A 27130-nucleotide genomic window follows, 5' to 3' on the forward strand; every position below is an offset into this window, starting at 1 on the left:
GTTTTCCAGTGACCTAGCAGCTGAGGCAAAGGATTTTAATGTATTTCTTATTAATTCAAGTTGCAAGTAAACATTCCTAATTACATAACCAGGCCTCTTATCTTTTGAATATTCATTTTTTTCTTTGCAGTTTTTGCAAAATGTTTGCAGTGTTAGAACTTATTCACAAAGGTCTTTATTGTTTCCCCTCAAGGGCTTCAACAGTAGAAACTTTCTGCAATGCTGAGGGAGGTTTTGAACATTTCCTACCATTTTTAGGGAGAAATATATGGTAGAAACACAAATCTATTGCTCAGCAGGGCACAGCAATAAAGCTGGAAACCAAATCATCACATGATCTAAATGTGGACAGTTAAGTTGGGTTGGGTGTGGCAAAGGAGTTAAGCAATTATGACCTCAAGTTTGTGATGGTCAGCTTTTCTAGTGAAGTGTCATTGTGCAAGATTCGAAACCTCACAAATGGCAACCTGCTAATGCAGTGAACAGACATGTCTCTTTAGAGATAACACCAGTTTTTCAAGAGAATCCATCAACTAGGCTGCATCCCACGAACATTTGCTTTTCTTTTCTATAGCCTTGCTCTAGTCTCATATCATGACTTCCAGTTTTGCTGTCATGGGTAGACAGCAAATGCAGCTTAATAATTTACAATAAATTTGTATCGTTCTCTTTACTTGTGGTAGTATTATCCTAAGAAAGCAGGCCTGTTGATAACAGAACTACTTCTTAAGTTCAAGCTGCTGAATTTGAACCTTTGTTTCATAAGCAGGTGTCTTTTAAAGCTCAAAATCTTGCTGGAAGTTCATAAAGGTTATCATCTCTCAATTTCTTACTACTTTAATTTATTTTTTTTATTCTTTTTCTTCCTTCTCTAATTAAAAGCTGGTTGGTGATACTCATTTGTCACATCATGGCATAACAACTCACTATTTTTATTCTCACTGTAGAGATGGATTGCCAAATATCTTTGAACACTATAGTCACAACATTTAAGGGTTTTAGTTATTTATTTATTTTCTAAATTTTGTCTTTGTGTGTTTATAAATGACCTTTTATTATTGTTCATTTCTTTCTTTGTGGGATTAATTTATTCCATCTTCTTTTTTTTCCTACAGATGATGAGAAGGATAAAGATTTAAGGACTAGTTCTCGGGGCGAAGTCATGATTATCAGCAGTTCTTTTCAATTTTTTTCCCTCTAACAGACAATCTGATTTAATTGTGTTCTGTCAGGATTCATTTTAAAATCTGCTTTTACTTCTTTTGTAATATATTTTCATGTTTGTCAAAAAGATTAAAGAATAAAATGTTAAAAACCATGGGAAAGCCTGGTTATTTAAGAGTATTTTAAATGTCTTTCAGGGCATGAAATATACACATTATTTCTAACAAAAAGGAATGTTTAATTTCATTCTAAATTGTGTACTTGTCCACAACTTGCTCTACCATTTAAATATTAGCCACAAAAGTTGTAGCCACATTCATCTCAGCATGGAATCTCTTGACATGTTTAAATGCCTGTGCGCAAACTTGCTTTTAAATACAACAGTTTGAAGCTTTGTCAAAAGTTCAGTACCTGTTTTAAAAGGGGAACACTACCTTATTTCTTTTTAACACTCTCATTTTCTTTTATGTATTAAGTTTTCTTTATACATAAACTAATTTAAATAGAAATAATACATTTACAATCTACATTTAAACATGATTTTAAACCAATGGCAAACCTTTAATTGTCAACATAGGTCTGATTTTAAGAAAGTGGTCTTTAAATTCATCTTGACTTTGTTTCCTGGGAAGATTCTGTTTGTGACGCGCCTGTTACATCTTACCTTAACGTCTGTTTCTACTTTCAAAATAAGAGTCTTGCAATAGTGGGACGTGTAACAACCATGTTTATTTATACATTTTTTTTATATAAGTAATTCAGATAACCGTCTTAACAATAGAGTACACACACACACACACACACACAAAACTCCTTATCTGTATTAATTTTATGTTAAATTGTGGTATATAAAGAATGCCTTACCTTGCCTAAATATTGTTTTATTATTTTGAAAACGACCCGGAAACGTGAATAGGAAACTAAGTAGGAAGTAAAACAACCGCTGGAAAATAGGCGGAATGAAGATTCTTGGCTCGTGTCACATTCTTAAAGTGTATATTTTATTTTAAGTATATTGATTTTATGCGAATGAAGAACTTTTTATTTATTATAACACTCATAATGTTATGCTAGCTTTGTTTCAGTGTTGGCATGAGAGCAGCTTTGACTGCGGTGAGGTAAACCAGGTGGGTTCAGGTATGTTCAGTCGAGTGTAAGTTATTGTATTTGTCAAGGTTTCGTCGACTGGAATCCATTTTGTACCTGTGGCATGTCCGTTTTAACCAGAAGCATGGACTCGGACACAGAAGTAGAAAAGTGAGTGTTTCTGTTTTTCTATTGACAGTTTCCTGAGTATTGTCATTTTTCTTAGCTCTTCAGCGTAACTGATTTTGCACGATTAATCCTTTTAAATTTTTAATTGCTCCAGTTCTATAGGTTTTACAAACGTGCAACACAAGGAGGGTGAATTTCATAATCTTTCATTTGTTGCTTACCTATCATGATAATAGTTTGCTATTCTCAGTAGACGACAATCTCAGCCGCAACTTCAAAACTACACAAAGGCAAAGTAGCTGTGCTCATTTTGTTACAATGTGATGCCCTGCCAGGATTACCCTAATATTATATTAGAGATGGTATTGATGTTACTTTGACACTTATCTACCACAACATGTTATACCTGGCCATTCACATGTGATTGTTAACATCTGGTAAAATGCCTAGGTGTCGTTTCTCTCTCTTCCCTCCAACACACACACACACACACACACACACAGCAACTGGTCAGATGCTTTTGTACTTCTTGTTTTTGGAAACATGAGGACCTGCTCTGTATATAGCCAGTGTCATAAGGTTACAAGTGATTGTATATGATCCTTGTTAAATGTTTACCTGTATAACGTGTTTCCCACACTACTTTTACTTATTGAAAATCTCCCTACATTGATGTGATATGTATGCTTTTTTAAATAAACATCAAATTAAAACGTGGGACTTGATGTACTTTAATATTACCATTCTCTATTTCTCCCCCTAGTATTTTTACCAAAGTGAATGATGAAGATGATGATGAAAAGATGAAGCAGAGGCGACCACCCTCGAGTTATGGTTCAATGAAGAGTGACAGTGATGACATGGAAGACATAAAAGTGGAGCAGACTAGTGAAACGGTGGCTGCAGTGCTACCTGATCCACCTGTTAATACAGGGACGGGGTATGTTGTCTTTTTGCTGTTCAAGCATTGTCCCAACTTGGCCGGTAATTTGGTTTTGACGTGAAAGCTTCACATCACTGCTGACAGAATTTCCCTTTGTGCTGAATGCATGGTTTATTAAGACTCTGAATTAAGCTTTATATAATTCTTACTGTCATGATGAGGGATGGTTGGAAGTTGTTCCAGGAAAAACTTTCCAAAAGGTCTGAGTCACAGTTAGTTGATGACTTTTTCTATTTCTGATTTTTTTTTAAAATGTAAATCAGTTTGCATAAAATTATGCAAATTAATAGCTCACTATCTTAGAGCGATACCATACAGTTTAACATTTGCAAGATAATCTTTCATGGAAACCTGGATAAACATCCACCCCTGCATAAATCAATGAAGCACTCTTCTATCATACACTATTCCATTAAAGTTAACTTGTAGGAATGGATGTATGATTGTACCAGTTACTTTACAGTGTAATTAAGAAGGCATAAACAGTTATTCAGTATGTTTACATGCCAGTAGACCAAAGTGTTGTATTATCAAAAACATATCTGCAGCGATTTTGGTTTTTCTTACTTATTCAAAGATCTGCCATGGAGAAAGAGTTAGCACAATGTTGTTAATGCCACTATTTTCCTTTGATTGTTTAATTTTGAAGTAAAAACTGTCTTTAGAGAGTTTCTGTTCAGACTTTTTGTTCATCAACCACATTTAATGTCACTATTACTGCTTTGAAATACCTAGTATTAGACTGAAGGCCTAAATATACTATTCTATTCTGATTTATGTTTTGCAGCATCCAAATGGTTCGTTCAATGTCTCCAGAGACCCTCTACACCATTGGCACGGAGCAGACCAAACCACCGGGAGCCATGGTCCTTGAAACTGGGTAAAGGACATAGACTTACCTGCTATTGAGACCTGTTAAATGTAAAGTGAAGCACATTTAAAAAAAAAAAAAAAAAAAAAAGCAACGGTTGTAAAATCTTATTGTGTCTTGATTTTGATGCAAGTAATCAATTTCTGCAAAATTGTTCATTTATTTTAGTTTATATTCAATTCAATTCAGCTTTATTTGTGTAGCGCCACTTCACAACATGTTGTCTCAGGGCACTTTACAGACACATCAGTTCAAGCCAATTCATAAATTGCCTAGCTAATAGAAACCAACTGGTTGCATCGAATCGTGACTTCCATCCAATTCCCCATCTTGAGCATGCATGAAGCAGCAGTAGGAAGGAAAAAGCCTCTTTTAACAGGAAGAAAAACCTCCAGCAGAACCCGGTTTAGTGAGAGTAGCCATCTGCCTCGACTGGTTGGGGTGGAGAGGACAGGAAAAACAGAATAAAATGTTCAGCAGCTTTTATTCAGGATTACCTGCGGAAAAAGGAGAAATATGTTAGAGATGGCAATACCGTCATATATTTATACATTAGGGAAAAGGAGCAAGGTACCACTCAGTGCATCAGGTGACGTCTCCATGGCTGCATAACTAATGGATAGACTACCCGTAGCTATAAGAGCATAACCTGAACAAACAGCATTTTGAATAATTGGTTAAAAAGACAGAAGATTACTTTAGAGTTTTGCCATGCAACATGGGATGGAGTGTGTTCAGTATGTGTATGTGAATGATTGTGTGTCTAATTGTTTCACTTGTTGTTTTAATATATGTAAGCACTTTGCACTACTTTATGTATGAAAAGTGCTATACAAATACATTTTGATTTGATAATTATTTTGTTACAGTATTTATCTGCGTATTAAACAAACCTTAGAAACAAACACATTTTTGTAAGATTTTACAAATAATTTCCTTTACTCTTGCAGTTCTTTGGATTTGGATGACTTGGAAGAGGAGGATGAGGAGGAAGAGGATGAAATTTTGGAAGCTTGTTCTCCCGAACCACCTGAGCCCCTTGAACTAGAAGATTCAATGAGTGATGAGAGCAGCCAGCCAGGCAAAATGCACCCAGAACAGGACCTGGCCCACGTATTCAAAGTTAGTGAATCATATTTATATTTGTCTGTGTACATATATATATATTATGTATAAATTAATTAAAATAATAATAATTATAATTTTCTTTTGTTTGAAGAATATGCAGAAAAGCCTGGCGGGCCTTACCACCACGGAGCTTTTAGACTTTCAGATCAAGTTCAGTGATTGGCAGAATAAAGTTACCATGAGAGTGGATGGAGATGTTCTTGACTTTGTGGACATGCTTATTGAAAGATTTGGTAAGAACACAAGTCATGGCACAAACAGAAGAAGTGGAGCTCAAAAGCTTGTTATTAGTGGGGAGGGCTGCCCTAAATTAAAATCTCACAAACATGATGGAAATAGGGCTGGGCAATATGACTATATGTATCATTTGGACAATAGAAAATGTCTTTCATATGAGGCTCTATTGTTTACGTCACGATAAGGTGCTTTACTGCAGCTTTTACGTCAAGATGAGCTTTATGGCATGCACGCTGCAATATGTAAACAGACATGGAGAAAGACGGGAGCAGGCGTGTTTCGGAGAAGGATAATTCACAAAAAAATTACTTGCCAACCAAAGCTGATGAGCTTTTTCATAAAAGGGGAAATTTCTGTTGCATGGATGTGGTTTGGATATAAAAAGACAAGAACGGACAAGAATAGCTCACAGTCCCAACAACGGACTCCGATACAACTAACTCATTTTATCACCTGCAAGAATCAGGATAAAGAATACAGAATAAAGAAAAGAGTCAATGGGCAAAAGCAGCGTCAAGTGGTGGCGAAAGCGTTCATAATAAACTCCAGACGCAAACACTGCGACAGGCATTTACCTGTGAAACTTCATATGACCATAGTTCCTGCAGATGGAAGGAGATCACTGCTGCCGTTGCCAAGCGCATCTGACACATAACTGATGACTGACACAAAATTACACAAACAATTTTATATCGTGTATATATATATTGTTATGGGGATATAAAATTAGCTATATTATATTAAAATGAGATTTTGGTCATATCGCCCAGCCCTAGATGGAGTTTAGCAAATTTTTTACTTCAGATATTACAGCTGGAATAGTGTTTTGTTTCACAGGCAAAGATGTATACTTGTCATATGCACAGGCTCTGATAATCTCTAGTTAATACTGATTTTGTTTGAAACTACTTTTTGTAGGCCAAGAACGTGCCCTGATGTCAACAATTGAGACTCTTAAAATTATTGGCAAGATGGAAGAAGCACAAGAACTGTATGAACAATGTCACAGAGGTAAATAGACACTCAGCTGGTTCTCTCAACACAAGGTCATGTGGAAATTTGTTTTGGCTTTCTTAAGGACCATTTATGCTCAACGAAGAAGATGTATGTGCTCAGACAGTTGGCAAGTTTGGTTTGTCTCCATTTTCAGTTATACATGTAATTTCATCTGTTTTCAAGGGGCTCAGCTATTTGTCACTTGAAGCAGAAAACAGAGGAATAGCATTGGAAATTGCAGGAGCAGTTACATAACTGACACACAACCAGCGGAAAAAAAACCCCAAATCAGTGAAGAAGAAAAAGGAGCAGGATAAAAATAACAAACTGCTTCATGAAAAGCACCCCAAAGAGAAGCAGAAGAAATTAAGGAGAAAAGCAAAAAACTTTGTTTCATTCTTCTGCTTCTGGTGTTTTTGGAATGTAGTAAACAAATTTATAGACATGCTCTACTGCTACCAACTGGTATCAAAATGCAAAAGTGAACTCTAAACTCATTTCCCACTAGTGGATCAACTGACTCAGCATCTACAGAAATATAAAGTTGATGGGGAATTATGAGGGTGGCAATGTATGACGTTTCAAAATGGACGTCGCCGTTTATGTATGTAGGGAACATAAATGGACCTTTAGGGTGCATTCACACTAGCCTTTTTGATTTGAATCTTAGTCCTTTTGCTCAGAAAATCTGCTTTGTCTCAGATATTGTAAATGTGCAAAGGAATTCTGATTTGAATCAAAGGAGCGGTCTGCCTATAAATGCAGTTCTTGGTCTGCTGCAAGTTGACCAAACAGAGGAAGCAGACTATAAAACAAAGTGTACTATGGGTTCAGCGCATGGTATTGTGGGTATGTACAACCAGAACATATGTGTTTGTGGGGTGATAGGCAGTTCTGGATAAGAGGAATGGCTCGTGGTCAGATGTGGAAGAATTTGCAAAACGTTCTCGTAGAATTTCGATCAACCCAAGACTGTTAGGATCTGATGCAGCTCCAAATTCAGCTGCGATGTACTAGACACTGAAGTTGTACATTAGCCAATAGTAGATGAAGAACCTTTGTTTTTTGGAGTATGTATTGTCTTCTCCTTCAGTAATTCTTAGTGCAATGTCACCTTTGTTGGACAGAGGAGCCCATTATTTAATGCAAATCTTGGTTTGGAAGAATGTTGGACCCCCATGGAAACTGAGTTTGCAGAGACAGAGTCTGTAGAAATTAAAGTATGTTGATGTTTGAAGGGGTGTACTTGCATTATTTTGGCATTATTGGTATTTTAGTTGAAAATGGTCTCAAAATGACAAAAACAATCACTTAGCGAAATATTATCGTCTATTGCAATAATTTCTGAGACAATTAATCGCATGGCAAAATTTGTTACCATGACAGGTCTATCTGTACCAAAACTGAAATTTGGTGTTGAGACAACCCTAGTCTATAGTAACAAAGAAATAATTATTTTCTATTTAAATTAAAGACTATTGCTGTCCTAAATGATTTTCTATGCCAGTTTTATCTTAAGTTAACCTACAGCTGACATGTTGGTGTCAGGTCTTGGCAATCCTGGACTTTGTTTCTTGGTTCTTGAGAAAGTTTAACCTCTCCTCTAAAAGCCTCTCACGATTTCTTAGCAAGGGTATTTCTGGTTTATAAATTGTTCAAAGACCAGTCACCAGGTGCAAAAATACTGTTTGGAGTTTGTGGGAAACTTTTAATCCTCTACTAACATGCCAATCCTCTATATTTCAATATAAGCAATATCGTTTGACAGAAATTGGTCCACTCAAAGGAAGGAAACACACATTAAGCGTGCTATAGGTACAGTGTATTGCAGTGAGGAGTGTACAGATCTTTTTATTGGAGAAACTAAACTGCACCATGTAGAAACGTATGACATAAAATATGACTGGCAGCATTTCAGGTCAAAACTCAACAGTCTAGTGGTCTAAGATAATTATCTAAATACTCTGAACAGATATCAAAGATGGTTTGAGAGAGAAGAGTTAAAATAGAAAACAAACCTAGGTTTCAGGTATCACCTTTCCACCTTTGCACCTACAATGCAGGCTTGACTCTTTTCCCAGGTGGTTTCAGTACCTTTCACAAGTTGGATCTTGCTGTTGAAACAGTTTTTAGTCAGGCGACCAACAGCTATCAAAATTATCTACACACTGGAGACAGCAAAGTCAGTGACACACATGTGACCCTAAAGACCTCAAGTATCAATAGTCCTTCAGCAAGAAAGTTTCTATTATTTAGTGAGAACCTTTTCACCTTTTCTGGTGACATAACATCTGCATTTGATACTGGTAATATTGCAAGGGAAATTAGTTTGCATTTCGTAAGCAAACTTCAAAACATTAACCGTAACATGCGCTATTGTTTCTTCTTTCTGTCTTTCTCTGCCACCAGCGTTGTCTCGTTTCCAGATGAACACATGTTTAATCGCAAAATACAGAGTCATTAATGAAGGGGTGCCTCGAGCTGGAAAGCAGTCTTTACTGAACAACATCTATGTGGAGCCAGAGCTTTCCCGCTGTGGTTATGGAGGCATTGACCCCTGTCATGAGTTCCTACGGCACCCTCCAAATACTGTTAATGTCCCAAGTCCTGACACATTTATTAGTCTGAACGACCTCTTCAGACTGAAGAAACAAGATGGCACGCCTGTGAGGACAGTTGTGACCACTGGGCTTGCAGGAGTTGGCAAGTCTGTGTGTGCATCAAAATATGGCTTGGACTGGGCTGAATGCGTCGCCAACAGGGTGAGATTACATAAAAAACATTTTTTTATGTTAAAATCCTCTTACACAGACAAAATCAGATCAGTTGTTGAATTTAGTGTACGTCTGGTAGAGCTTTATAGTAAACTGAGTGGTAACTGTCTTACTAAAAGTAACCAGAGACAGTGTGAATATATTTGGACTAAGGCTCCAAACACTTGGCTAATAAAATAAATGAAAGATAGTTTACCATTTTTCACAGGCACTGTTTACCTATGGATCTTAAATGCACTGGTGAGGATCTCAGTTATACATTTTTAAGAATCCACCAAAGGCACACTGATGCGTTAAAATCTGATCACTCAAAAGAAATTTAAAAAACTTCTATTTATCCTTCTTTCTGAATTCGCAGTTAATTTTCAGTGAGCAGAGAAGTTTAATTTTTCCAACTTATTATTTCAGTTATTGCACTTTATTCTCTTGCTGTATTTTTATGAGTATTCTGTGGTTTATGGTAAATCAAGCCAACTAGAAGCTGTTGTGCTCCGGATAAAAACACAAAAAGTTGTGAGAAGTGTGAATTGTGGTTTCTCAGAATCAAGATGCTGCAGAGCAATGGCAGCGCCGGGAATGTGTGAGATGAATGTCAGTGTGCCTTTAAAATGAATGAGAAACTAAGAGTTTTAAGGTTGGACTTACATGGAAAATATGGGAATATTTCTCAACTTTACTTCTATTATTAGCAATTTGTATTGTGTGTGGGTCTACCCGGCTTACCCTGTAACAGACAACACAATTGATTATCATTTGAAAAAACATGATGAGGATTTGCTGAAAATTTCAGTTGTCAAAATGTCGAACTTGTTTACAGTGAATCTTGCAAATGGCTCTTCTTTGTAAGTAATTATGATAAATGAATTAGTCATTTATGAAAATTGTATTGATTGGTGCTGTTTTCTGTCCATTTTTTACTCAGGATCAGCAGTTTGTTCTAAGTCTATCATTTCGGAGTTTTTTGTTAATGAGAGACAGGAAAAAGAAAGACAGTCCTACTGGGGTAGTATCCTTCTTAGATGTGCTCAAGTATCGTATGTCAACCATGAAATGCACAGAGTACCTGGATAAAGAGAGTGACAATTTTCTCCTCATAATGGACTGTTTTGATTGCTACGACGGTCCTCTGGACTGGGAGGTAATTGAGCCACACAAACACAGCTGAAATTCATTTATTATTGAAATTATTAAATAATTAAATGCAGAATAACAAAATAAAATGAATAGAAATAGCTAAATGTCTTTGAGTAAACTAATCTATATTGATAGAGTTCACTACAGTGTTAATTTGAACTTAATGTTAACAAAAAGATAATTATGCATGCCAAATTACTATCCCAAGAAAGAGAGTACTTATTATCTGTGCTAATAGTTCAGAAGCATTTTCTATTTAAAAAAAATTAATTTAAAAATTAATCCTATCCCCTTATATGTATAATCCTATCCCACAAATGTATATCTATGTATGTATGTATGTATATATATATATATATATATATATATATATATATATATATATATACACACACACACACACACACACACACACACACACACACACACACACACACACATATATATATATATATATATATATATATATATATATATATATATATATATATGTATATATGTATGTATATATGTATATATAAAATATGTGTGTGTGTTTTTTTTTTCTTTATTTGCTTTTGCAGAATGCTCCAGTTGTAGATTGTGTGAAAACCAAAGCACATGTTGATCACCTGGTTGTAAATATCATCCGAGGGACTTTGCTTCCTGGTGCCCGCCTCTGGATTCTGGGGAGACGTGCTGCCGTCTCACAGATACCATCTAAATACATTGATGAGTTTACCGAACTACAGGGCTTTAGGTATGTGTTGATCATATTTGCCTTGTTATGTCTGTGTTTATGTTTTATGATTTTGCAGCTCTAATTTGTTTTGGTCTGCCTTTTTTTTTTTTTTTTTTCCAGTGATCCGATGAAAGATGAATATATGACCAAACGCTTCAATGAAGCAGGCCTAGCAGCAAAAATTATGAGACATTACAAGCTTCTGCCGACACTCCAAATCCTTGGTCGCAATCCCTTTTTCTTGTGGATGATGGCGATAACATTCAAGCGCTGCTTTGGTTATTTGGAGTACGGACAGGAACCTCCTAGGCTGACACCATTTTACATTCACATGATGATAGTTCAGACCAATCGCAGGCTACAGTACTACTATGGCAAGCCTGAGAACCAACTGGTAATGATCATTTACTTGTGCTATTTTTACTGAATGCTATCATGATCATTTGAACAATCAGCTTACTTGCAGGGTTAGAACTTATTAAGTATGTTTACACCTAGAAATGGTCTGATCAAGAGAATTTCCTGATATTGCTGCTGGGGAAGTTGGCCTTCAAAATGCTTCAGAAAAACACCAGTGTGTTCTATGAAGGGGACGTGAAGGATGTGCAGCTGGAGTTGAGAGAGGCAGTGGTGAATTCAGGCATGGTCACTGAGATCCAGACTACAGTCTCAGATAAAAGAAGAGCCTTCTCTTTTCTACACTACTCCTTCCAGGTAAAATTCTTTGCTTTTATAGTATGTGCTAGCAGTGTAAATCTTTCTGAACTCACGCTATGACCAGTATTCTCTGGTTAATGATAAAAACACTCCACAATTAAAGATACATTTGACTAAATTGGGGTTAATGTAGCTTAAGGCCAGTGTGGGTTTTATTTTTGAGTAACTGCATTAAATAGGAATATAATGCTATAACTACTAGGAGTTATCTTACAGTAAGGCAAACACACAGGTACATCCACCTTTTTGGATCTCCAAGCCTTTCTGTCTTTGTTCATTCATTCATTTTTTGAAACCGCTTTGTCCAGTGAAGGATCGCAGGGAAGCTGGATCCTTCCCCTGCAGTTTTTGGGCGAAAGGCAGGGTACACCAGTCCATCGCAGGGCTAACACAAACAAACAACTCCTCCTATGGGCAATTTAGAGTAACCAATTAACCTAACGTGTCTTTGGACGGTGGGAGGAAGCCGGAGTGCCCGGAGAAAACCCATGCATACACGGGGAGAACATGCAAACTCCACAAAGAAAGACTCCTTCTTGTTGTGAGGTCACAGTGCTAACCACCACGCCACCATGCAGTCGCCTTTCGCAATCTTGAAATTGTAAATGTGAGTGAAAATGTATTAAATAGACACTGGCTCCAGGAGAAGTCTGGCTCAAACTTTAGAGAAATGGTTCTGTATGTAGTTCAAAACTCTAAAACTTCACTTTTAGGGCCATTTTGTGTCAACCTACTCTATAATAAAGGTCACTGGTGCCCAAAAATCATATTAAGAAAGGAAGGAAGTTAGATTTATGAGACATATATTTACTGTGAAAAGGGAATGATAAAAGTTCAATGAAATAATATCAAATTAAGTTTCTTTCCTTTTAAAGAAAATAGCGGGTAATAATCTAATGTTATAGTGAAAAAATTGTTGGCTCACATTTGTCAATGCCATTGTAATTTACTGATAACGTTCTTGATTATGGAATTTTAAGCTGACTTGTTTTAACCATTATTTGAGCTTGAACTCTACAACTAGTTTTGATTAAAAGTTAATGGAAGGAAGCTGTCTGAAATCTATGTTTAATTTAAGATTTAGTAGTGTGAACATTGTTTGAGATGGACATAGGCATATTAACAATTTACATTTTGGAACATTGGGCTTTTGCTCCCCGGCTCTTCATCCATCTTGTCACTAAGAGTGATGCAGATGGACACCTCCAAGTAAATAAAAATAAGCCAATATTTAACATGTGTACCACTCCAAAAAAAAGTTATGGATATTTAGCTTTATGTCTGATGTGGGAACGCATTTTAAGTTAATTGTGTTTGAGAGCATTTATTCTGCTGGTCTTTAAAAAAAACAAAAAACATCCATAGAGCAGAACGTAAAATTCCCACCCAACACGGCAGCTCAGAAAAATGACTGAACTTGCACATTTGCTTTCTCTCCTTTAGGAGTTCTTGGCTGCACTGTACGTCTTCATGAAGTTTCATATGGAGTCGAAGAACATTCTGGACTCCAGCTTTCTGTCAATGCCCAAATCATTAACGTTAAAATATTTGACCAAGTCTGCAGCAGGTCTTGTCCAGATTGCTTTAGCTCAAGCCTTACACTCGCCACTAGGCCGCTATGATTTGTTCCTGCGCTTCCTGTGTGGTTTGCTAAATCCCGAATGCCACTACAATCTTCTCTCTGACCATTTCTATGGACACAGCTTCCCAAAGGTGGGTGGACTGGATGAGGTGCAGAAGCTGCTGGAGCATGCCATTGAAACGGCTCCTGAAAACAGAGTGGGAAACCTGAAGGAGTGCCTTAGAGAGATGATCCAGTCAGATGAGTGAGTTGGGGTTTGATGATGATTGCCATGTAATATGGTGTCATGGATAAAAGAACACTGTTTACATTGAAGTGTCTGTCCCATCACACAATTTATCATTAATGAAAACCTGATACTCAAAAGTATTACAACAGATTTATATTCATTTACAAACTTTCAATCACTGCTGCCGCTAAGTATGACACCAAAAAGACTCCCAGCATGCCTAGAGCTGCACTAAAAAGGTGATCATGATGTGTGATGTGCTGCAACATATATGCAAACGGCATATTTCTTTTGTCTTGTACATAAATACATCCTCAGTTTTGTTAGATTTTTACCTTCATTTTTTTTATGTCACCCGTGGCCTTTTAGAAACTGTGGTATACCAAGATGATGACACCCCTGTGCAATAATACTGAATTAAGAGATCAGAATTGTCTCAGCTTATAACAGTTGAAACAGTTTAAGTTTGGAGTGGAAAATATTTGATATTATTTGTAATTTAAAAACAAACACTAAGCATATTAGGTCCAGTATGCTTTGTGAATGAGGCAAAAGTGGGTACTCCTGGAATAAAAAAGAGCAAAAGCATTTTATAAGGCATTCAGTTTCTGCTAAATGTTAATGAAATCTGAAAGTTTGTAAGATATATGATTGATCTCAATGATCCCAAAACACACAACTGTCATTTATAATCTCTTGAATGTCTTCGAGGAAGCTAGAGAGACAAAAAACTGAAACTGAATATGGAAAAGATCTATCTATGAAAAACAACAGATTGAACCGACAGAACAGAAAATGCAGGATCAATGCTTTTGAGTCTGCTCTGTGATGGATTGGCAACCTGTCCAGGATGTACCCTCCCTCTAGCATGCTAATGGCTGGGATAGGCTCCAGCTTTCTCTTGACTCATGAATTGGAATGAGCATAGAAAATAAATAATCAAATTGAGTTGACTTTTTTTTTAATCTTTATTTTGTAAAGCATACAAGTTCAATTAGTCAGCATGTGTGGTTAAGAATGAATTGTATTTTAATTTTTTAAAGAGAAAACTACACTAAAAAAAGGTTTTTGCAACTTTTAATATCAGTTATTTTTGTGTATCTTACATGTTACTCAATACAATTTAGTTATAAGGCTTATGCATACATTAAATGGCCTTTTTATTGAAGCGTTTTTACTTGCTGATGTTAGAAACTGGAACATTTTATGCCTTCTGTGTGAATTCATCTGGTGAATTTTGATGTACCAGATTTCATCTGTCTCTGTTGTTTTTTTCTTTCTCTTGTTACCACCTGAAAAGACAGATTTGTTTTAAAAAAGGGATATATTTGGCTCTTGTCTCCTCTGTGTCCTGTGCTCTGCTGCTCAGCTTTGTAGGAAGACCAGGGGGTGGTAATTAAAAAATACATACATTACAGTGGATTCCCAAAATAATTCAACCTAAATTTTGCATATTGATTGTTTCACCCTAAAATATTATAAAGGTTCAGTTTTTGCATTTTGTCATGATGACAGTACTTAATAGATTATGGTCTTCGCATTAAGAGTTACAGATTAAGTTTTTAGTAACAAAACGATTGGACTCGGACAGTTTATGCTCTCAGCTTGTGGATCCACATCATCATTCTGAACCATCAGCTTGACCACTCTTCTATTTTTATCCATATAAACAGAAGAGTGATCCAGCTGATGGTTGCAAAACTGGAGGTCTCTCTTACTCAGGCTGTTCTGATCACAGAGGCTTGCTTGCACCTGCCCTTATTCTTCTACCAAGTCAACAATAGAGGGACACCAAATAGATGAAGCAACTTTGACACTCATTCTTGTAATTTACATCTAGTGTCAGGCAGATAATCAGACTCTTTGTCACTTGTCCTCTGTTTACTCCCTGTTCTCTTTTCTTGGTAGACAACAGATAGTGTTGCTGTCAGTAGCAGTTTTAGGAGCCGAGTCTCCGCGACTAAACTCACCTAATGCATTCTGATGTTAAATGTGTCCATTACAAAGAAAATATTTGATTAATGTAAACATCTTTATTACTGGTTAGCACAATGGACATAAAAAATTATCAACAAGTATTGATGTACATCAAACTAAGCCATTTTGTTCATTTATCTATTTTTTCTTTTACCACAACATGACTGCAGGATGTTTTTTGTGTGCCTGTGCACACATAAGGTTGAACTGATTTAAAGGCAAAGAGAAAACGGACAAAATAAACCGCAAAATAAAACATTTTTAAAGACGTGATATTCAGCTATGACTTTAGTGTGGAAAAATGACCAGATAAGATACAGCGACAGCTCTGTATGCCTCTTGAGGATAGTGCATCCCATGTGATCATATTTTACTCCCATAGAAAAAAAACCCAAAAACAATGAAAAATCTGATCATATTGAGGTTTTACTTCATGCAGGTGGTGTAAGGGTGACAGCAGCTGCCTGGATGGTGACAGCAGCAATGCTGATTTGCCGCTTCACTTCCTCCCAGGCCTTCTCTGGGTCAGCCGAGTTCTCAATGTCAAATAATGCATCGTAGATCCCAGGAAAAGATTCGCCTGCATATTTGTTATGGCTGCTGGGAGCGAAAACCACATGTCTGAAACCCAGGAGAGATGAGAGAAAGAGCAGTGTTGTGTTAAGGAATGTAGATATTCGAGACAACCTTTCTGTGGTAATTGAAAACACATTCAAGAGTGAACATGACTCCTCAAGGGATCAGTTAATCCTAGCATGCAGTTACATTTTTGCAGTGCAGAGGATGCATTTTCATTCTTTAGTGAAATATCTGTTTAAGTACTGTTTCACAGGCCAGTGTAAGAAAAAAAAAGCATTAGTATTATCTGTATACTGCAGATGCATTAAAAAGGGTGTCAAAGGAAAAAAATATCCCCATTGGAGTTAGTTAAGGAGGAGATGGTTGTAAATATTATGAAAAGAAAAAAAAACATAATGTGACACCCTAGCACTGCAGTTATGAAATTATTCAAAATTATTTTAAAAAAAGTATCAATACATTCAGAACATTGGTGGGTTTAATTCATAGTAGTCTAAAAGTGAAAAGTTGTCATCAAGCTGATAGCAAACACTCAGGAAACTAAATTGCTGCTAAAATAATGTGCCTTTAAAAAAACAAAACAAAACAAGAACTAATGAAGTTAAAAAACAGTTATATGGACAATAAAACATGATAAAAGTAGAAGTATAAACTTGTCTGATGATGAAAACATGCTGCACACAATGATGACAGAACAATACACTTCTTAAAGACGACAGGAAATACTTCGTGTTTAACTGGTGACTCAATGTCTTTGTGTTCACTTCTCATATAACACATAAGCCCATGTAGTTATAAAGCAGGTCTACTCATGAAACAAAGCTAATTTGTGCGAAGATTAAAAGTAGGTTTGAGACATACTGTCACAGAGGTAATGGCAATGTGAGATAACGTATTGAAGTTGTAAACAGAAAACATTGATAAAATATTGTGCTTAGCAAATAAACGGGATAAAAACAACAAACACCCCAGTTTGAAGGCAGTGGCACATGGTTTCATGACAAATTGTCTTTTGTATAGAAAAAAAAGTGTTTATGTTATCCAAACCTGTAGAAAGGTCTGCCAGGTAACCCAAGAGGGTCAATAAAGGCTCTTTCAAGGTACATGAGCTGATCATTCATGATCCGGACCTGCAGAGGACTGAAGCAGACAAAACAGATGACATTACTTCTGGTTTCAACCACATGTCCTGACCAATCCGAAATACAGCATATTTCCCAATTGATTTTCACATGTACAGTAAATTATATACACTCTTACTCTTCTCTGTTTAGAGTCTGCAGGCGCTCATGGAAATCCCTGCCTGCAACAGTGAAGTTCTGCACTGCAGAAAACAGGGAATCTGGGGAAAAAAGATAAAGAACAGAGAATTTTGCTCACAAATTACTTGTAGGAAAACAATACACTTGAGTGGTTCATTTAGAAAAATTCATCATCACACCAATATGTGGGACAAAATCACTAGCCAGACTCTTTTTCTCTGTTGTGCCACGATGGTGGAATGACCTCTCAAACTCTGTCCTCTCTGCAGAGTCCTTGTCTACTTTTAAGAGCAAGCTGAAGACTCAGCTCTTCAATGAGCACTTGGACACTTAGTTTAGATGTATTTGTCAGAAGAGTTGGAGAATGTAGCCCAGTTCTTTGCAACAAACATTGTATTAATTCTTTGTATTTTAACATAGATAATATTGTGGGGTGGGAAGGGAGTAAACAAAAACAACAACAAAACAAACAAAAAAAGCCTGTAACACTTCATGTAAGGTAAGGACCTGCTTCCAACTGAACAGTCCACTAGCACCTTCCTATGATGTCCTCTACTGTTTGATTTCCTGCTTGTGTTGTTCTCTCTCATGTGTAAGTCGCTTTGGATGAAAACATCTGCTAAATGACTGTAGAATAGAATAAAATAAAATAAAATAAAATAGAATTAACCTGTATCAGTACAGCTTCAAACAATTCTGATAGTAAACATGAACTCACCAAATGACACCTTGTACATCTCCATTTGTTCCGGATTCCTCTGTGCCAGCTGTGCAATGCTCTGTGCATACTTCCTCAGTGAGTCTGCATACTCATTAACATCGAGAGGAAGCACCTGGGAATCAGCAAGTTGGAAGATGAGCCCACCTCTCACCTGGGCCACCGCCCGAAGCCTCCTAAAGGAAGGATCATAAAACTTCTCCACGATTTCAAAGGTTTCATACACACTATGATAAACAGGATAGCTGCTGTAGTGCTCTGTTTTCTGCAAAGAAACACAAAACATTTCACTGAGTCCCCACATGCTCAAATAAAGTTCCACCAGTAAGATGTTTCCTTATCTTCTGATTCAACTCAAGCTCTTAGTTTATTTAAATCCAGAATTTGTTCAACAGTGTAACACATTACTAACAGATGTAGTGTATAAACTGACACAGATAAGATAAAAAATAACTTAAAGTTTGACCTCATACCTTGTTCTTTGTGTATCTTGCTCTGCCAGCAGCAATTCCCAGACGGATGAAATATGCTTCAAAATCACTGCCTGAACCAAGTTTGCTGATCCTACAGTGCACCAGAGTAGAGGACACACTTGTTTAGTAACTTATTTACTAGATTATGGAGGAGAGAATCAGAGCTAGTTTTGAACCCAAATTGTGGGCACATAAAAGTAAGATGGAAAAGGCATTTCAATAATTTGCTGAAAGCAAGGTGATGGAAATGTTTCAGACAACTTTTAGTTTTTCACATTTTCTTATATTTCAAAGTAATCTCACAACACAATTATTTTTATGTTTCCTTATCCACCTACAAACACCCATCCATCCATCCATCCATCTTCTGCCGCATATCCGGGGTCGGGTCGCGGGGGCAGCGGTCTAAGCAGGGAAGCCCAGACTTCCCTCTCCTCAGCCACATTTGCCAACTCTGCGGGGGGGATCCCGAGGCGTTCCCAGGCTAGTCAAGAGATATAATCCCTCCAGCATGTCCTGGGTCTTCCCCAGGGTCTCCTCCCAGAGGGACGTGCCTGGAACACCTCACCAGGGAGGCGTCCAGGAGGCATCCTGACCAGGGGCACCACACCACATGTACATAATCGAACTCCTTGGATGTAACATTGGAAATAATTCATTGCTAAGGCTTGTAGTGGTGGCTCTGTGATGATCTAACCATCTGTCCAGGATGGATTTTGACTCTTGTGGCTGCTGGGAAAGCTTGAGGTCACTGTGACCTTACATTGGAATAATCATTTCAGAAAAAATGGATGGATGGTTTGGAAAAAGGTACATGACCGCCTGTGGGAAATTTACTCTAAGGCAGCAAACAGACTTCCTGACATCTGATCTGGGAAAAAAGAACAACCAATTTGTTCCCAAAACAATTTAGCACAATTTTCAACAGCACAATCTACTATTTCCACAATCTGAGATGGAGATGGCAGCATCATTCATTTGAATATATAAAAATGGGGTATTTTAACTTGGAGAGCAACCCTGGGTGGAGATCTCCCAGCGTTCTCAGGCTTTCATAAAGGTTTACAATTTCTATAAGTCAACAATCCAAATGCAACCATAAACAACATGATCTATGATCTTGCTAGGAACTGGACCTGAAACTATTTTTTATAGTGATCTGATTCTTGCCTCAGGGCAAAGCTTGAATGTTTGGGAGATTCTTTCTAAGCTTAAAACATGTGGGTTTATATTTCCCAACATCTGCATTGAAGGATAAATAATCCTGAGCTGTGGTTGTGCTGTGACACATTTCAGCAACATGATGTTTGGCCCTCCACTAATTAATTTGCTAACTGTTGCTTGTCATTGTGGTAAGTTTATAGATTGGGCTTTTTACCTGGGTGCATCACGATCGTTGGTCCAGTTGTCCCTCTTATGCCAACTGTCATAGAGAGAAACTCCCTCTTCTCCTTCTTCTGGACTGACTATCTGAACAAAAAAAAAGAAAAAGGCACAGGAACATGGATATTAAAGGAACTGAACGATACCAGCTCATTATCTTTGAGTTTCGGCCATATGTGTTTAGATGAGCTCACCTGCTTGGTGAGATCGTACACCAAGGTGTGAAGTGATGGAGTACAGTCAACCCTCAATGTGTACATGCCTGATAAATGTATATAAAAGCACAAAGACACACAAGTCAAAACCAACTCGGACTAAAGTAAATTTGATATTAATCTTTTTCCTTTTTAAGGAAATCTTTTAGATTACAAACACTGAAATGCTTGTGCTCACCCTCTATAGCAGAGTCAGCGTTAATATAAGCCACTGCTCTCTCCTGCAGTAGCTTGGCATTGTCCTGTGGACAAGATAATACATAGGTAATGTGTGTGCTGAGATAAGTGTGTGTGTGTGTGTGTGCGTGCGTGTCTTTGCATATGTGGCACCTCAGCCCACTCTGTAGATCCCAGCAGTCCAAACTCCTCTGCATCCCAGCTAGCAAATATTATAGTCCTCCTTGGCCTCCAGCCTATGCACACAGTAAATGCACACTAAGTAGCTATGCAGTGATGCAATTATTTGTTTCCTTGCAAAATCATACCTTTTCCAAGCAGCTTGCCAGCACTCCGGACAGTTTCATGCACCACCGCAGCCCCAGACATAGGATCGATTCCTCCAAAAACCCAAGCATCACGATGCCCTCCAAGAATCACATATCTGTCTACACAACAACACAAGTTGAAGAGGCAGGAAGGTGGCGACTAAATGAAAATTTGTGTTTTAGTTTTAAGCAATCAAAGAAGCGTGTGTTTTTCTTCTGAAAGAAGCTGATTAAGCCCCATCAACACCCCTCTTTATATCGAACAACAGCTGCATGTTGCATGAGTTTTGATTGTGTATACCTGGCTCCAGAGCTCCTCTGATCCTTCCAATAACATTGTAGATCCTGGTTATCTGATTGTTTGTGTAGATGTTCATACGTACTTTTCTGCAACAGACATAGGTGAAAATGAAGTATTTAATGATATAATAATCAGCAGAGTTGTGTTTCCTGGAAAATGAGTGATATGAAATTTGCTCTCATAGCAGATTCGGAAAATTGTAATAATAGGAAAAGAGGAGGCTGTGAGAGGTATCGAGAGGCACCACTCTCACGCTACATAAATTCAGCTCTGCACAGAACCACCTTTAGAGTTTGTTTTTTTTTTTTTTACTCAGAAACACAAAAAGTGACATTACTGCAGTGTGAAAGGCTGCCTAACATGCCATATTTGTCCTGTGCTGTGTTTGTGAATGTGTGTCACAAACAGGAGGCACAAGAGCCTCCATTGTACTTCTGTTGGCTACTTGCCACTTCAGGGTCATTTAATCTGAAGAGCAACAGGCAGGGGGAGACATGTGAAACAATAAAATAGAGAGTGAAAACAAGACTAAAGTGGCAATCGAGAGGGAAGATGTCTGTTTTGAAGCAGCATGAAGGATGACACGATCACATAATAGCAAAGTGAAGAGAACTTAAGTGACTACTTCTACACTGACATGATGACAGCTTTAAATTGGCACTTACTGGCTCTTGAAGTCATCTGTAAAGCCTGGGCCAATCCTGTAAGAGACATTCAGAGCTCCTTTCCAGTTGTTTGGGGGGATCTGTCCTCCCATATTTCTGTTGAATATTGAAAAATACACAAATACTATAAATATGATGAATTACCTGTACACTTTATTTAAATAATGCAATGAAAGATGCACTTTTTGTACTAAATTATATTTTTAAAGTGTTTTTTTTCCCCTCTCTATGTGAATCTGATCCATGTTGTTATCAAAAAAAAGAAAAAGTGGTACTTCAGCAGGTGAATTGCATCATGGAAACCAACTGGGTGCACAGGGATACTGGGGAGCCCCACTCCATCCTCCAGTTTAAATCTATAGGTGTATTCTGTAAGGGAGAGGGGTCAACTCTGCGTCAGATAAACTCGCTGCATTTCAACAAGCTCTAGGAAATCTACAAACACACCTTTAGCAGGATATCCGGGTGTGAGTGGGTCTCCAGCTCCGTTCAGGTTAAGAACATTTCCTCTCTGTGCTCCCCCACCAGGCAGGTTCCAGCCATCAGGGTAAGGCTGCAAACAGGAAAATATTCAGTTAGGAAAGCAATTCTTGTATTCTGTATATTTTTTATTGACAGTTTCTGTTTTAAACTCCTACCTTGACTCCAGCTGCCCAGTAATCTGCTGGATCAGAGAACATAATGAGCCCTTTTGCGCCGGCCAACATGGCGTTCTTTACCTGTGGGCCAGACATTTACAGTGTGACAAAACTGGGGTTTAAAATGCTCTTTGACATTAAGTCATGTAAGCATTTGGAGTCCAGGACTGAATTTTTCCACCTTATTGCCTCGGAATATTTTCCCATATCTGACGATGACAATCTTTCCTGTCACATTGATTCCCATCTCCCTCTCTAACTGGAAGAAATCTTCTGTACGGCCATAGTTCACATACACCAAATCCCCCTAGAATGAGATGCATAAACAGAAGTATTTAGCATTGTTAGCTGCTTGTGTTATTATGACGTGTGTATGTGTGTGTGTGTGTGTGTGTGCTTAGGTGTACCTCAGGCTGTCCTTTAGGAGAGTAAGCACTGTATGGAGGAACAATGTTGGAAACATCTTCATAACCCGGTGGAACTGGCTCAGCCAGTGAAGTGTTAAAAACCTGGGAAAGCAAGCACAACATGAGACCTTGCTAAATAAGATTAAATTTAACAAGATAACCTTTCCTCCCGTTGGTTAGGGATCCCAAGCCTGTCAGCTCTTGTATTTATTTTTGTGCTTTACTTGAATATGAGCTCTTTCTGATGTGAATGTTTCTGTTCCACTTAATTTACCTCAGGACAAGTGACATTATAATGTGAGATTTCACATGCACAGATCAAATTCTAATATAGTGCATGCCAAAGTGCCAAAGATTTCCAGGCAGTTCACCAAACATGTACGGAGAAACTATTTTCAGAAACTCCTCAGGCTCTTGTCCAGTAGCTGATTGTGTTTACAAATTTGTTGCTAAATCAAACCATCAATGGGTTATTTTAGGACATATGCAGCAGATTAATCCATTATGAAAATTAGCTGCAGCTGTCATGCTTTGAAAGATTATGGCCTGTTTAGTATAGAAATTCTCTCCCCTCAAATTCTGGTTCATTTTCCACCTACATCCAGTTTTCTGAATCACTTATTGTGTACATATAATCAATTAGACCATGAGTTTATTATTACTTTGTGTGTCTGGGCTCGATTTTTGTCATTTTGCCGTATAATATAAACAATATTTTGTTCTCCAAACCTGTCTTGTCTTTGGAGTCTCTATCTTTCATTTAAGACACAAGCATCTTTGTGAAAAACAGTTGAAAATAACAACTAAAAACCAAAAAATTCAGCTTTCATATTAATACCTGAGTTATGCTGATGTAATAAGACATTATGTTAGCACTGCATAGTTGCTGGATGCTTTAAGAACAAACCCCTGATTATACCAGCAAACTTAAAACTAATTCTTAAAACTTTTCATGTTCCTTAAAACAAATTCTGTGAATGATTTTGAGATAGAGGTGATTCTGGTTGGCTGGTAAACAGACTTCAGGGTTGAAATCAGAAAATAAGATGTAAAAATGCTGTTGAATAACTACCAGTTGAGTTCAAGTGCCTATATATATATATATATATATATATATATATATATATATATATATATATATATATATATATATATATATATATATATATATATATATATATATATGTGTGTATAAGTCCTCATAATGCTTCAGTTTCTAAATACATCTCAGCGTGCAGCAGAGCTAAATTTTAACAACAGTTGTCTCTTGCCCAGTGTTATTAGCTTTTCTTATCAGACAAAGATTTCTCTGACAATAAGATCATAAAAGAACTTTAGACTTCATAAATCTGCAGATCCAGAAGGATGGTAGAGAGAAGGTATATAACTGTGCTCTCTAGGCACTTCTTTCAACTTTGTCAACTCGATGAAGGAGTTGACTGCTCAGGAGTTTGGACTGAATTCACGTCATTGTTCAAGTACGTGAGAAAATGAGCATCTTTTAAAGCTCGTGTCACAAATGGAGAAAATATAGAGAATTGTGTATTTCATTTAAACCCGTAAAATGGTAAATCATGTTAGTGTCACAAGGTATTTGGAACTAAAATGACTTTAAAATCAAACTTGGTAAAATATGAACACAACACATGCAATTGAGATTTCACGTGCTCAACTCATCTGTGGGGAAAACATGATTAACTTGCTCTCTTATGGGTTTACTTTCATTCACTGTACCTCATTTCTGAGCTGATCGACTATGGAGATGTAGTTTGGCTGTGACTTGTTTGGATTGGACAACAGAACGTCGTAGGGCACCATCTCCACTGAGTCTATTCCAAACTCCCGCCACTCCTTCATGATTTGCTCTGCATATTTTAGGTTCTGTTCTGTGCCAGCCAGGTGGGGGAGTCGAGTAAATTTTCTGTAAAGAAGATGTCAGCTGTTACTTTGACAATCGGTGTAATGGGCCCCCAGGGAATAACGCAATGCTGTTCACTTGATGATGATTGAAATTTAATTTATATTTAACACAACTGGATCCACATTTTGCATCTGTCCCTGCTTGTTAGTATCATGTGCTTTGTAGACCAGCATATCTTCACTCTTCACTAAGGCACACAATGCTGCAATAGATGCTATTATGGCTCAAAGAACTTGTTCCCACACCATTTGAACATGTTTCCAACATGACTTGTATAGTTAATTTAGTGTTATTCAACATGGTAAAATAGAATATATCATGATGATGATGATAAAATACCATAAAACAGTGTTCAGCCTCTGTATAAATGCTAAATAAAATCTCAAGATACAGCAGTTTGAGTTTTTTTGTTTTTACTTCAGGTAGCTGTCTTGAATACAAGTACAAATAGTATCACTGGCCTGTTAGAAGTACACAAAAAATAGCCATCACAGTTTCTGAAAGAGACAATAGAGCAGGAGTGTCCAAAGTTGGTCCTCGAGGGTTTCTGCCCTGCAGGATTTCGATGTATTCCTGTTTACATACCTGGTTGCAATTAACTGGATCCAACTGCCAATGAATTATGTACTATGACTGATTCATTTGAGTCAGGTGTGTTGGAGCAGGGATACATGGAAAACATGTAGGATTGTGGTCCTCAAGGACCAGAGCTGGACCCCCCTGCAATAGAGGACACCTGCCTCAATTTCTGAATGCAAGGGACCTTCCACCAGATTTGAAGTAGATTTTACTCCATAAAGTCAAATCTGCTGCATACCACAGAATGCTTGAGTTTACAGGCAGGACTGGAAAGTCCAGGCTCGGTTAGATGGTTGCAGGGTTTTACCTGAGATGCTCTTGGATCTGGTCTGTCTGCATTTCATTCAGGAACTCCTTCAAATATTTACTTGAATCTTTCTGGTGTTCAGTCCTTGTATGTGTGGGCTTGGCGAACCAGCCTGCAACAAACACACACAGACAGACAAACAAGCAAACACTAAAATTAAACAGTAAGTTTATTGACAACATCATCATACAACATCATCTCTTGTTCATACAAGGAATTGTTTAAGAAACTGAGTAAATATATCTATAATATCTATAGCAAAATATCTATAATATTGTTTCCTTGTATTATACATGAAAATATGTTTGGAGTTTCCTTTCCATGTTATCAAATAGTATTGTTAAGTTCTGGTAACTTATTCTAGTTTTTCATTGTCATGACCATATCATCCAATAAAAACAGAACATGCACTCATGACAGACTCTCTGTAGTGTTTATGTTTCTTACCAATGATGAAGCCTGTTAAGAAAATCAATGTCACAATCACAATCCACCAGATCCAGCAAATCAACCTGCTCTCCTTCCTCATTGTAAAACTGTTTGTCCCACAGCCGTGCACTAACTAAGATGGCTAGCTCTGCAACTCAACTGCGCAGAGACAAAGATAGGGTGTAATTTGTTTAAGTAGTGTAGAGAGGGGGAATGGCAAAGTGAGACAGAGTGAGACAGAGAAAAAGGGAGGGGGGAGGAAGAGGACAGTGGCTGGCTAAAAGAGGCAGTGAGGGAAAAGTTGGGAGAGGGAGCTTGTCATTAGTGCCAGTTATTTGTCAGTGCACTAGCTGCACCTTGGCCCTTCTTTTGCTGACTCGGTGTTACTCAATGTGAGCACAGAGGGTCACTAAAGCTAGACAGAGTAAGTCAAGATACTCTTTGAAATGTCTGTAAAGTTTGGCAAGTTTTCACTTAAGTTCAGTTACAAAGTGCTTGACCAGCAAACTGTGATGTTCAGATAATATTTCAAAACAAAGATAAATAGGAGAGGGTTTAAAAAATGAGAGGAAAAACTAGAACAGATGCGTCTACAGACCACGAGTCACTAAATCATTTGACAAAGATAAAAATAGTGCAAATCACATGATATTGTCCTCACATTAGCAAAATACTGAACACACAGTAAAATTTCAACAGCACTTCACAACCACCCCCATAAACGCCGCGATGTCTTTAAGAAGAATCATTTGTATTGGTTTCTTAGAATCTAGCTTAAAAAACGAATGCATTGAAATGAAAATACAAGCTGTTCAAACAGCAGCAGCAGCTTCTAGGTCTGTAAAAGTAATACATTAGACGTTTTATAGGAGCCCATATAAGCTAAGCTATTAAGCATACTGAGAATTCAGAGAAATAGAGGCAATAATTTTGACTGCATAAGTCAAAGTCCATGCATTTATTTTCACGACTTGTTGCTTCTGCACGTCTTTTTCGATTTTTCAGCAAGCACAAGCTGACGTAAAGATAAATGGACCTTCCAGCAAAGCTTCACATGAATCAATCAATAAATAAAAAAAG

The 27130-nt window shown here is 37.4% G+C and overlaps 2 protein-coding genes across 2 annotated transcripts; one reads left to right on the plus strand and one right to left on the minus strand.

Moving 5' to 3' along the window:
• The first annotated feature begins 2227 nt into the window (after positions 1-2227).
• nlrc3l (NLR family, CARD domain containing 3-like) lies at positions 2228-15257 on the plus strand. Its single transcript, XM_079246234.1, has 12 exons — positions 2228-2421; positions 3143-3319; positions 4110-4202; positions 5144-5315; positions 5413-5554; positions 6477-6569; positions 8964-9316; positions 10251-10466; positions 11026-11201; positions 11304-11577; positions 11682-11897; positions 13344-15257. The coding sequence occupies exons 1-12, from the start codon at positions 2375-2377 to the stop codon at positions 13728-13730; spliced, it is 2346 nt and encodes a 781-aa protein (XP_079102360.1). The 5' UTR covers positions 2228-2374; the 3' UTR covers positions 13731-15257.
• A 194-nt stretch (positions 15258-15451) lies between these two features.
• naalad2 (N-acetylated alpha-linked acidic dipeptidase 2) lies at positions 15452-26182 on the minus strand. The gene is made up of 20 exons (XM_079246259.1): positions 26069-26182; positions 25622-25733; positions 24549-24735; positions 22815-22916; positions 22589-22714; positions 22408-22488; positions 22217-22322; positions 22045-22138; positions 21770-21865; positions 21105-21190; positions 20804-20923; positions 20649-20731; positions 20497-20560; positions 20298-20365; positions 20099-20190; positions 18721-18811; positions 18248-18512; positions 17528-17609; positions 17315-17407; positions 15452-16309 (listed from the first exon to the last, which is right to left on the minus strand). The coding sequence occupies exons 1-20, from the start codon at positions 26148-26150 to the stop codon at positions 16120-16122; spliced, it is 2220 nt and encodes a 739-aa protein (XP_079102385.1). The 5' UTR covers positions 26151-26182; the 3' UTR covers positions 15452-16119.
• Positions 26183-27130: the final 948 nt, after the last annotated feature.

Source organism: Telmatherina bonti, assembly GCF_933228915.1.
Source record: "Telmatherina bonti genome assembly, chromosome: 9".
Classification (NCBI taxonomy): Eukaryota; Metazoa; Chordata; class Actinopteri; order Atheriniformes; family Telmatherinidae; genus Telmatherina; species Telmatherina bonti.